Below are 13,333 nucleotides of genomic sequence, written 5' to 3' on the forward strand. Positions count from 1 at the left end.
GCCTAGAAGATAGCATGTAGTATGGAGAGGATATCATGTGACATGGAGAATATCTGCTGTCCTTTTCCATGAATTAATCGTGGAATGCTCTTTTTCGCTGTGCACTTACAATACTCACTAGATGCAAAATGGAATAAAGGAATAAAAAGAACAATCAGTATTTTTGTTGTGATATGCAACTGTAAAGTAACCTTGTATATTTTCTGAGTTCTCTTTCGTTTCTCTTCTATTTTTTGGTGGAATTTCTGAGGAATATGTGTCTATCTTGTAATTTTTGCAGCCATTGGTGGTACCACTGGACAGCTTCTTGAGCAAAACGCTCAGGCATTGGATCAAATATCTGCAAATTTTACTGTTTTTAAGGTCAGCTGATGCTTCTGACAATTTTATTCCTACCTACCTCACCTTCTTTTCTGTGAAAGGTGACAAAATGGTAATGGACCAAATACATGAACAGGCCATAAGAGTCATTTTCTGTTTTTTCTTTTACTCCATTTGATTATATGTTAATGTGATGTAGTTTGAATGGTAATGGAGTTTTGAGGAAATTTGACTTGCATATTATATTAGTAAAGAGAACAAGAGATTCTTAAAAATAATTGGCAAGTCATTAGGACGGGGGAGACATCAAACCATGAGTTGAATTGTTTAAATGAATTTGAATTTTGAAAGAATGAGAGTTGCATTAATCATGTCAAACATTTTAAGATGTACTAGAAAGTGTCATAAAAATTGGGATGAAGGAAATATTATTTCCGTGAAAAACCTAATAATTTACCTCTGATCTCTTTTCTGTGAATATAAACTTGGATTATTTTATTGGGGGCATATTTAAGTATTCGTTGGTATGAAGGAAAACCAGCTTACATAAATAAACCTTGCCTCCAATGGGAGGAATTGAGGTAAACTAGACCTTGGTCTCATTCTTGTCTCCTGCAGTGGCAAGGTTCAATTCTTAAAGAGATAGTGTTGTATTCATTATGTTCTATTCTTGGAAGTCCTTTTTCTGATAAGAAATCAGAAACTCTGTAGTCTACATGCTTTCTTTGATTGCTTTTGACTTCTGCGAACCCTGTGTGTAGTTAAGGCTCTAGAATTCATGAGAGAAATTATTCTTTGAATTCAAATCCAGAGATTTGTATCACTAATAAAGATATTCAATAGTAGTACGTTTCTCGACCTTTTGGCTCAGATCAAGTGTGGTAAAGATAGATGAGTATGTACCCGTACAAGATTGTTACCACTTTCAAAAAAATCAAGAGTGGTAAAGATTTTGAACACATTGAGCTTCATTCCGTTATTCGCCTGTTAATATTTGCTAGCAAGATCCCTTGGCATGAAGAAAATGGAGACGGACCTGCAAGGGATGACAAGTTAGTTGTGGAAGCAAATATTGGTCCAATTAAATTGTGTGGAGAAGACAAAAGAGAACGCACACCATCACAAAGATTATTGGACTATGTATGACACACCGGTTGATGGGCTTAGGTATGTAAATGGGTAATAAACAGGAATAGTGAAATAGTATTGTGGCAATATTTTGTTGGCAGGCAATTCTATTAGAATCTTCCTTCCCACTTGCGCTCCCTTTCTCTTTATTCCTTCCCTTTCCCACTTTCTCTTCTTTTATATGTTACCGAATACAGTAAAGCTTGCAATATGATCAATAAACCTTGTTCCTGTAATTTTCGTTGTGTATGTTTATTGGGTGTGTTATGCTTGGTGCATTTAATAATTTGTCCACCATAGTGGCCACTAAGAACCCCTCCCTTGATGACCCTTTGTAGGTAGACCCATGAAACCCAACCTGGATTTTTGCGAATAAGCATAATTTTGAGTTTCTATGGATAACAATCGATGATGGATACAAGACGTGTTCCATATGTCAACATTGCCATCTCACCTCTTTCCTCCCATCCTCCCATGGTGGAATCTTCTCGTACTTGTTGCACCAAGCTCCTCTTACCTCATGTTGCTACTAGCTTCTCTCATCCCACGTCACATCACAAGTCGATGTAGTGGAGTTAGGATGGTTTGGTCAACCCCTGAGGCCTTTGATTTTTAGGTGGCGAATATTTTTTGTGCACCATCAGGGTCAGTGTACTAAACTTCTTACATCATCAGGTAATCTCAAAAGCTAATTAACCACGGTAACTTTGTTAAGTACACAGTAGTAATACTTATTATCTTTTTAAATATAATTATAGTTTAAAAAAAAACATCAAAGGCAAGTAGAATCCTATTTATTCTCTTAACTAATTATGCAGAATTCCAATTTGTTTACTACTGATAATTTCATGTCAAATTCTCAGCATTATATTATGAATGACTATAAAGGTTTTGGCTCATTTGTTGATCATGGAAATATAATTAGGTTCTAGAAACTTCTTGATTATAGGTCCTCCTTAGTTTGAATTAAGGTCCCTTCAATTTGATCTAATTCAAAATGCTTTATAATAGAAATCAATCATGCAAATTGAATACATAGAGAACTTGTAGAAAAGGAAACTTAAATCATATTATTAAGCCATGTAATAATATTGAATCTTTATTGGAAAATCATCATATAACAGTCAGAGCACATCAAGATTTCAGGTGAACATTATACACATGGGGCACATGAAGGCAGAGAACATAAATGAATGATTAGATCTTTGTATAATTTGAGAGACCTAGGAAATGGATGTTTTGAAAGGGTGAGAGAGAGAGATTAAGAGAGGGGGCAAATTACTTAAGTAAAAAGGTAATAACCTGCTATAGCAGGTCAATGCTACCGGATGGTGTAAAAAAACTATACACTGACAATGCACAAAACTTAAAATCAAGTTAGAACGTATTAACTTTCTACGGTTAGCAAGGATTGAGGCCACCTTACTGGTCATGTCGTGCAATTTCAAATTGGACTTAAAATTATAATGGTTAGGGCCATAGAGTGCTAATCTATTGGACCTTTGGAAATTGGACTTATTAGCTCTAGGACACATGATATAGATAGGACTGAATATAAGGCATAAATCCAATATCCAATCCAAAATCCTTAGTTTTAAAAATAAAATCCAAAGTCCAAATTAAATATCCAAAAAGTTTGGATTTTGGGTTGGCCCTACTATGCCCACTATTTTCATGCGACTCATTTACACGATTACTTCATTAGTTCCACTCTCCTCCTTTTGGTAACCATGCTGGTGTGTCATGCACCTTTCATCTCATCTCATCCAATTTCTTTTGGAAATGAATGCTCTGGGATGTTCAGGCTTTTGTTGCTTGCCAAGTACGTTAACAAATGAAAAATTGCTCAAACAGCCAGCAAGGATTTTACAACCTTTACTGTGTCAGCCCTAGTGTTTGAGGAGGTACCAATGTATTACTTGCCTTTTGGAGTCGAAGGGAAGGAAACAATCTTGACATTGGTTGACTGCTAACCCAAATATGGGCAATCATTGCCTTTCCTTCTACCTTAACAACTCAAACTATGGCTTCTTCGTTTGCTTCTGAAATTATTAGGCTACATGGGCATCCTGAGGTCATTGTCACATACTGTGATCCCAAACTTATGGACTCTCTTCTGGAAAAAATTCACCGGTTCCAACGAAAACCCCTATCTATGAGCACTGCATATCATCTGCAAATGGATGGTCAGTCTGAAGCTCTCAGTAAGTGCTGTGAGCAGTATTTTCGGTGTTTCATGGGTGACAGCCCTCATGAATGGACACCTATACCTTGTGCCGAATATTGGTGCAATACAACGTACTAGAAAGTTGCCGAGATGACAGCTTTCCAGGCCCTTTATGCTATAGAACCTCCTACTATTGTTCGATATGTCATGAGCAGTAGTGCCTTTGAACTGGTGGAGCTGTATATGCTTCAACGTAATGCAGTGATGGATTTGCTAAAGCACAATCTTATTAAAGCTCATCAAAGGATGAGGGAATTTTCTAATAAGAGGCGACACCATATCGAGTTTAAAGTAGGAGAATGGGCGTTTGTGAAATTAAATACCTATAGACAGCAGTCTATGAGATTGCAACCCTACCATAAGTTTGGAAGATGTTACTTTGGTCTATTTAAGGTTCTTAAGAGAATTGGAGACGTGGCCTATGAACTGGATTTACCAAATGAGGCTTGAATTACCATGTTTTCTATGTTTCCATGCTACAAAGAACCATCAAATTGCACCATTGAAGTTCAGGAATGAGCAGGCTGTTTTATCGAACCTTGATGAAAAGGTTCTTATTGGGGGTATTGTCATGCAAGAAAGTGGAGACGGAATTGCAGGAGAGATGGGCTAACCATGGAAGGAAATATTTGGCCAGTTAAATCTTTAGAAGCAAGAAGAGGAGACAATCACAAGGATTGGACTTTGTATGAGGCACGGAATGATGGCCTTGGGTGGTTATTGAATAAAATTTTGGGGATAGTTAAATAGTATAGTGGCAGCATTTTATAGGCAGGAAAATCTGTTAGAATCTTCCTTCCCCACATGCTTGTGCTCTCTCTATCTCTCGTACCCTCCCCTGTTCTTACTTTCTCTGATTTTATCTGTTACCGATTCCCTTAAATATCAGCAGTATAATCAGTAAACATCATTCCTAAGCTCTCTGTATGTTTATTGGGTGTGCTACACCCTTTTAATTTTGAATAATATTTGCCAGTGAGATCCCCTCTTTTTATTTCACGCACCCCCTGCATAGTACGCTGCAATTACTCCTATTATGCTGTACTAAGGTCAAGTCAGTTGTATTCTGTGTTAAATCCATGTGGATGGATTGTTCCTCATAATTTGCAATGCAAAGCATCATTTGTCCTTTGGTTATTGGTAGTATTAACATTTGTTTTTGGTTTCCATGCAGATCCAAGAAAACATTAACCTTTTCACTCAAGCTCGAAACAATATCTTCACCATCTTAAATGAGTATGTTCTGGATTATTCTTTCCCTTTTCACTGTAGTTAGTTGTTTGCGTGCATGCTTTTGTTTGCAGGGAGTACATGCAGTGAATCTTATGCCATCTCTTTGGCATAAAGGAATCTTAGTTGCAGGGGAATACATGCTTTATTAAGTGATACTTTTGCATGCGTGCTCTTTTATCTTATTTTTCTCATTCCTATGTAATCTATTTGCATCATTTATGGCTTGTACTTGTACTTCCTTTGTCCTAATTTACATGATCAGTTTCTTTTTTAGTTTGTCCCAAAAAGAATTATACCTTTCTATATTTAAAAGGGATTTTGACTTTTAAACTTTCAATTTATCTTAATGAGATGATTTATAGCCACATAAATATCTATATGTTGTCTTAAACCACAAGTTTCAAAAGTCTTTCTTTCTTAAATTTTGTGCACATTCAAACTGTATCACAAAAATAGGAATGGAGGGAGCAACTGTTATGATGAGCATTTAGCAATTCGTGAATGTCTTTTGACTCCTATTGGTCTCTAGATTAGTTAATACTCCCTCTGTCCCTAATTACTTGTCCACATTTCCTTTTTTAGTTGTCCCTAATTACTTGTCCATTTTGACAAATCAAGAAAGGACAAAAAAAAATTTACTCATTATACCCTCAATTAATTACTTTGAAAATGGTAGAACTAGTTTTTAATTCATCTACTTCATAATTAATAGGGGTAAAATGGTAAACTCACTGTATCAATTATTGTTTTCTTAATAGGTGTGTCAATTCAAAAGTGAACAAGTAATTAGGAACAGAGGAAGTATGTCTTTTTCCTTTATACTGACAGGATGTTTTTATGCATGATTTCTTGATCGCCCTCAACTGAAATGTTTGCTTCAATGTGTCTCCTTAAGAACTTGTAGACAAAAGTATTTGACGAAGTCTTTTTGTAACCTTCAATGAAATTCTACTTGATATTTTATTTTTTTTTGGTTGTGTTTCTACTGCATTCTAAGAAAACTATTTGTTGCAGCTTGAACGATATGCCAGAAATAATGAAGCAGATGCCACCCCTCCCTGTAAAGCTAAATGATGAACTTGCGAGCTTAATCCTTCCACCTCGACCACCATTGCCAAATAAATCATGAGATCCATGAGGCTTGGGGTTACTGTAGATGCTTCTATCAGTTTACTGAAGAATAATAAACTAGTCAAAGGTTATTCCTGTGGAAATATGCATCAATATTAGCTCCTTTTGGCTTGTTAGGACTCCATTTGCTCATCTTAGTTAATATCTAGTTTTGTGATTTGCTGTTGATTTACTTAAGTAGGTAGTTGAGCTAGCATGTAAATATAGTTAGTGTAGGAGGGATTCTTGTTTCTGTAAATCAATGGATGCAAATAAGTTCAGATCCTATGCTTTTGCTGCAAACTTGCAATACACCATTGCTATGGACTATTCAAATTCTTTCCCTTTCATATGAGACAAGAAATTGGATAACTCTTCGTTTGTACCTTTATTATTAAGCAACCATAGTAGATTGGAAAATTCTGTATGAAGCCAACGTACTAGTTTTTTTTTTTTTTTTTTTTGCAAATGGATTGGGTCGAGCCCATTTATCGACTAAAAAATAAAATGGTGTAAACAATTTACATGGCTTGGGTCCAAAAGTAACCCAAGCCCAAACTTAATTTAGGCAATATCTAATTACACAAATAGAGAAGACAACTAAAAAAGGAAAGAGACGGTAGCTCTGGAAGCTTGAAAAGTCACCATGGAAGAGATCTTCAAGCTGGCATTGGAGATTTTGGAAGCACAATTTTGCAGTCGAGTAGATATTCACCTTAGGTGTTCACAAGTCTCATGAATACCATGAATTCATACTCAATGAAGACTTCTTCTACCACTAAATTGCGGGTTCCTTTTCTATTGATGGGCAGCATCAAAATTCTCGGGGATTGATCTTCATCTCTAAGACATAGTTAGCTTTCCATTTCTTCATTCTTAACAGGTTGAGCTCCAGAGGAACTAATACCACTGTCAAAGAAATCTGATTTGGAATCTAATTATGTCATATCGGAGATGCAGATTTCAGGTAACAATCCTTTTATCGGAGACTGTTTGTCGCCGTGCCCTTCAATCATTAATCGGATCATTGGTTGTTGTTCTTGGTGTTCTGTTGCTTGCTGTAGATTCCATATTATTTTGACACTTCTTTATTCTCATATATTGTGTGCCCAGTTTTTTGAGTTCTAACAATGCCCTTCCTTTACTTGGTATTTCTCTGAAAGAATTGAAGTTTTTCACCATTGGACTTGCAAAACTAAAAGTTATGTTAGTAAAAAAATCTACGACTTGGTTGCCTTCTCTGTAAATATGTTCGACTAAGGCCCCAATTAATAGCTAATACCCTCTTTAAGTAGTTTGCAACAATTGCAATACTCCATGGAGTTTCCCACACTCCATCAAGTACCCTTTTATATATCAAAGAATCTGTTTCTAAAACAACAGGCATTACATTGTGAGTGCAGCAATACTCTAGCCCAAACATTAGGGCTTTCATTTCTGCCATTAGCACTGATTCCTCTCCAATATTTCTTGTTTCTGCATATACAAAGTTGCCTGCAACATCTATAATACAAAATGCACTAGAAAAGTTGCCTGTCAAAGAATCCAATCCTCCATCAGTATTACATTTGAAGCCCATTACAGGACATGTCCATCTCACCACTTTACAAGATATCACTGGTCTGTAAACATCAAAGAACTTGACCATTAAAGGCCAATTATCAGGAATATCAGCTAACCAAGGGAACAAATACTTGGCTAACATAACCAAGTTTATGTTGATTTCCCCCACCATATAGATAAAAGAAATCCTGCCTCCATTTCTTATTTTGTTCCTTCTTTTCCAAAGTTGCCACCCAATAAAACTAGTCACAACAACAATCAAAGGATTAAGTTTAGAAGCACACTCAAACTTCCACCAAATATCACACATTTGTTTCAACTGAACACCATAACATTTCAAACCAGCAGCCCCAGCAAACATCTACCATAGTTTTAAAGCATTTGGACATTGAACAAAAAGATGTTCAATAGTTTCTTGATGATTACTATTGCAACAACAACATTTCACTTCACTTTCCACCTTGATTTTTACCAAAACTTCTCCAATGGAAATTCTCTTCTTCCAAGGTCTCCACATGAAAAAGGAGATTTTGAATGGAATTCCCTTTTGCCAAATGAATTTCATTTCCTCCTAATCTGAACTTCTCCTTCTTAATGCCTCCCAGGCAGATTTAATAGTAAATTTTCCATTGCTTGTTAACATCCACCAGGCCTTATCCCATTCTTCTGATTTCCCTACTGCTACCAGTACCCTGTGAATTTGATTGACCACTTCTTCATTAAATATTTGCATCAATAGTTCATTGTTTCACTTACCTTGTATCAACAACTGCTTGACATCTTCATAAGTATTATAGTGCTGGTCTGATATAAGAAGATAATAGAAAAGAACCCCTAATTGAGTCCAGTTATCAAACCAAATACTTGAATGACCACATTTTGTTTCTTACCATATGTCTTGATCCATAGCATCTCTAGCTTCCAACATAAGTTTCCAGACTTAAGAACCCCCTTGCTAATGTACCACTTGGGGTCTATGTGTTTTACAATACTTGTTCCATAGAAAATTAGTCCACAAAGACTTTTTGGTTCTAAATTGCCACCATAATTTAGTAAACAAAGCCTTTTACACATAAAAAAGAGATCTGAATCCCAAACCACCTTCATTTTTTGGTAAGCAACAATCTTCCCAAGATACCAGTGCTTATTTTCCCCCTCTTCCCTAAAGTTCCATAGAAACTTTGCAAATATTCTATGCAGATCATGAATCACACACTTAGGAGGAACCATGGAGGACAAAAGATATATAGGAATACTGTGTAGGACACTATTGATAAGAACAACCTTTCCCCTTCCACAATTGTAGTTTATTTCGTACTTTCTTAATAAGTTCAGAGAAATGAACCTTCCTCTTTCTTGCATGTCCAATGGGACATCCCAAGTACATGGTAGGGAAATCTCCTCTAGCAAAACCTGTAATATTCTCCACTTCTTGTATGATCCCTCTGGCAACCTTCTTGTACATAAAGAATTGACTCTTCTGCTTATTAATCATCTGGCCAGATTCATTTTCATACCTTTCAAGAGTCTGCATAATCAATTTCAAAGAGACGAGATCAACAGATGAGAAAATGATTGTATCATCTACATATGCAAGATGATTGATGTTTACTCCATTTAGGCATGCCAAAACTTTTGAACTTTTTATCCTCAAATAGATTGTTCAAAGTTCTTGTCAACACCTCAGCAGATAGAATAAAAAGAGCAGGGGATAGGGGATCACCCTGTTTCACCCCTCTAGAAGAGTGAAAGAAACCATGAGAATGCCCATTAATAATAATGGAGTACAAGTTGTTTACAATTAACTTCCAAACCTTATCTAACATCAAACTGTTAAACCCCATTCTTCCTAGCACTTGAATAAAAAATCTCCAATTCACTCTATCATAAGCTTTAGCCATATCAAGCTTAATAACAGCATTTGCAGGTTTTCCCTTCTTCCTTATATCAGTAATTATCTCCTGAATAAGCAATACATTCTTAGAAATACTTTTTCCCTTTCATAAATCCAGATTGATGTTGGGAGACAATCTTAGGAAGAAAATATTTTATCCTGTCATGTATGATGCTAGAGATGACCTTGTTCAAGAAATTACTTAAACTAATTTGCCTTAAGTCTGAGAAAGTCTGTATGATTTCTTTCTTAGGGAGCAAGACTAAATTAGTATGAGTAATAGATTTAGGTAGAGTATTACCTTCAAAGAACGTCTGCACTATTTTGATAACATGAAGACCCACAATATCCCAGCAATATTGATAGAACAGACCTGAAAAGCCATCAAGCCCACGAGCACTATCTCCATTTAGTGCAAATACAACTCCTTTAACCTCCTCCTCAGTAGGTACTGTATTCAGTGCTTAATTGTCAGAATCTGAGACCAGCTTAGGGATATTCTGAAGGAGTGAATATTCCGCATTGTTATTATTAGCAGTAAATTGAGGTTGGTAAAACTTTATAGGTTCAAAAGCCAATTGATTATCACCCTCAGTCCACCTTCCATCTTCCAGTAACATGCTCTTTAGCCCCAACCTCTTTCTTCTTCCTTTTACCAAATGGTGAAAAAATTTGGTGTTTCTATCCCCTTCAAAAAACCATTGCAAATTAGCCTTTTGTTTCCAAAACTCCTCCTCATATTACAAGTACTTCTTGTGCTCAGCTTGGGCCTTTTGAAGAACCACCCTATTGGAGGCAGTAGGGAACTCTTTGAACAATTCTTCCGTTATTCTCACAATTTCCTCTCTGATGATAAGTTGCTTGAAAATATCCCCAATTTTTTCCTTACTCCATCTAGTCAGAGCCTGTCTGGTTCTCCTTTGCTTAGATTTGAGGTCAATAAATACATTTCCTGAACTCTCAGCCACCCAATTTCTCCTAACAGCCTCTTTGAGATCATGTCTATTTGTCCAAAAACTCTGAAACTTAAAAGGTTTATGGAACTGTTTAAGATCTCCTCCACAAGTAGAAAGTAAAGGTGCATGATCATAGCCAATTCTGGCCAAATGTTGAACCTCTACAGCACCAACAACATCCACCAAAGCCTGATTAATCACTACCCTATCAAGTCTTTTGAAAATACAAGCCTCATCAGCCCTACCATTCCACCAAGTGAATGGGCTTCCTATAACCTGGACATCAAACAGATCACATGAGTTTATGAAGAAAGAGAAATCTTCAAACTCCTGAGGATATACAGGTAGACCCCCAATTTTCTCCTCATCACTCATGCTAACATTAAAGTCGCCCCCTACCATCTATGGAAGGGTCAAATGATGCCAAATGGAATAAAGATCATCCCATAAGATGAGTCTTTCAAGAGCAGAGCATTTGGCATAAACTAGGGTAGTAACCATTTGTATGCCATCATCTAGGGTTAGCTGCAATGTTATTTGTTGTTCAGAATCAGCAATTACCCCCACATGTATATGATCTTGTATAAATACCCAAATATTTCCATTAATATTATAATTAACATACTTCATCCCCAGCTTCCTCTTAAAACTCTTAATATTCCTTGTGTCCTGAAATGGTTCTAGTAATGCAATCATGAAGAACTTATGGTGTCTATTTAACATTTGGACTCTGTGAAAAGCCTTATGAGTTCTCACAGATCTAATGTTTCACACAAGAGCTTGTACTTCATTTAACACCAGTTTTAACCCCCCCTCTTCAGTGATGTTCTTGTTATCATACCATTGTTCTCAACTTTGTTGTTCTTCCCTTTATTTGTACCTTTCAATCCTTTTGAGATTGCATGAGGAGATAATCATGCTTCCCTTTCAATCATTCTAGAATTGATATTATTATTATGGTCATCTTTATCCTCCACCCCATCAACCCTGCTTTCTGTACTTTCACATATATTAACTTCATGCAACTACTGATGTGAAACAATTTCATGTAGGTATTGCATAGGAGAATCTTTCTCTGTATAAGGAATAATGGGGAGATGTGTGCTCCATTGTTGTACAATCTAAAGACTCTTGAGGGCTTGTAGATATCATCTGTAGTGGTATAGGGTACTCAACATTAGCATTCGCAGTGGATTGCTGGACACCGATACATGTTAATTGTTCCCCATTCTTACTATCTACTTCTTTATTACTACTGATGTGGCTGCTTTGATTAAGCATTAGTTGCTTGTTCTCTTGAGCTAACTTCTCATCCTTAGGTTTGTAGTCTTGTCCACCTCTTCTATCTTTGATTACTCGCCCTGAATATCCTCATGTGTGCTGCATATATTGCTGCTAATTAATTTGTTATCCTGAATCTCTTGAGCAGTAGAGGATACTTCATACACTATATTAATTTGTTTCTTCATTGATTTTTTGATTTGGCTTTGTTGTACCTTTACCTTGTTTGATGTTTGCATTGAGTCTGGCTCATAATTTTCCACAACTATTTGAACTTGTTGTGTCTCATCGGCCAGACAATCAAAAGAATTAACAGTCGCCACTAAATTTTTACCATTGGATTCTGCTTCTTCAATCCTATCCATGATGAAAACCTTTTTAATTGGACACCATTTTTTGATGAACTTTTTATGTCTCTTGTTGATCTTCTGATATTTCTCTTGAGCCTGACGTTGAGGTAGCTCCCCTTCCTCTTGAACCTCTTGTTCTCTAGCTTATTTTAATTCAGGATGAATTGTTCTACATTCTTCTTCATTGTGTCCTTGCAGCTTGCAGGTGCGACAATACTTAGGTAACAAGTCATACTAGATTTTGATCTTCTCAATCCTTGTACTCTGCTTTCCTGGACTAATTACTTTTATCTCCACCCACTCCGGAAGATTTTCAATAAGGTCTACCTGAACTTTGACTCTCGCACAACTTGGGCGTGTCTTATAAATTGTTGCCAAGTCCAATTGCACCGGCTTCCCCACAGCCGATGCTAATGAGAACAAAGTTGCTTTGCCATAAAAGTGGGCAAAAATTGCGGGAAAGAAATCCAAGCCATAGCTTGAGTAGTCTCCTCCTCTGGTTTGAAATTTTCATCATAGATTAACGGCTACATTTGATACGCATATCCATCTTTAGCAATAATGTAATAAGCATTTTTTGACATTATGTTAATGAAATCTTCCATCTGGCTTAATCTGATTAATATATGTATATTCCTTAACAGACCAATATTACAATCTCATTTGATCTGTAATTGCTTAGGAATCTGCACTCTCAGATCATCTAGTTCTGGCCATCCATAAAAGAATTTACCAATAACTGCAAATTGTAGATTCTCAAGTACATTCATTCTATTCACTTCCTCCTACGTCCATGTGACTCTGGGCACTCCTTCTGCGTATTGAATTTGTTTCATTTGGATTGATGGAACCACACCATGATTTCTTCGATGGGGGCGTTGAGTCCTTAACTAGTTCATCATAGTTTACCTTTCCAAGACTCACTTGTGAGGGTCCATCATTGTTATCTTCCTTCACCAGCAAACTGTTGGGATGTTGAAGTATTGAAAAAGAAATATTGGAATAGAGAGGCAAAGCCTGACCAGCAACAGGGGGCTGGCCTGCGGCCGAATTGGTCATTCCAGTAGCTAATAATCAGAAGAAATTAGGGTTGAGAAGAAATAAGTTCTTCCACCCTTCGCCAACGTACTAGTTGAATGCTAGGGGGGAAAAAAATAGTAAACAAGATTAGCTGTTATTGCAAAGCAAATGCATCATCTCTTGTACCCCCACCTCAAAGGAAACTTTTTAAAAATATACCGTTCAACATAAAATATTGCATCTACGTACC

At 36.5% G+C, this 13,333-nt stretch overlaps 2 protein-coding genes across 3 annotated transcripts in view; one reads left to right on the forward strand and one right to left on the reverse strand.

Annotated features, from left to right (window-relative positions):
- LOC125871928 (uncharacterized) overlaps positions 1-6,329 on the forward strand; it is a 39,156-nt gene extending 32,827 nt beyond the window's left edge. Inside the window, exons 5-7 of the mRNA XM_049552650.1 lie at positions 281-363; positions 4,851-4,912; positions 5,924-6,329. Of these exons, the coding sequence (XP_049408607.1) occupies positions 281-363; positions 4,851-4,912; positions 5,924-6,038 (260 nt within the window). The 3' untranslated portion in view covers positions 6,039-6,329. The remainder of the gene's footprint in view (positions 1-280; positions 364-4,850; positions 4,913-5,923) is intronic.
- The window catches only part of LOC125871925 (GPN-loop GTPase 3), a 246,858-nt gene that overhangs the window by 169,033 nt on the left and 64,492 nt on the right, over positions 1-13,333 (reverse strand). Inside the window, exon 1 of one of the 2 annotated variants that reach the window (XM_049552645.1) lies at positions 9,515-9,525. The exons of the other annotated variant lie outside the window; for it this stretch is intronic. The gene's annotated coding sequence lies outside the window, so the exon portion shown is untranslated. Of the gene's footprint in view, positions 1-9,514; positions 9,526-13,333 lie in introns of those variants that run through there. 2 annotated transcript variants of the gene reach the window in all.

The sequence above is a fragment of the Solanum stenotomum genome, chromosome 7, assembly GCF_019186545.1.
Source record: "Solanum stenotomum isolate F172 chromosome 7, ASM1918654v1, whole genome shotgun sequence".
Lineage (NCBI taxonomy): Eukaryota > Viridiplantae > Streptophyta > Magnoliopsida > Solanales > Solanaceae > Solanum > Solanum stenotomum.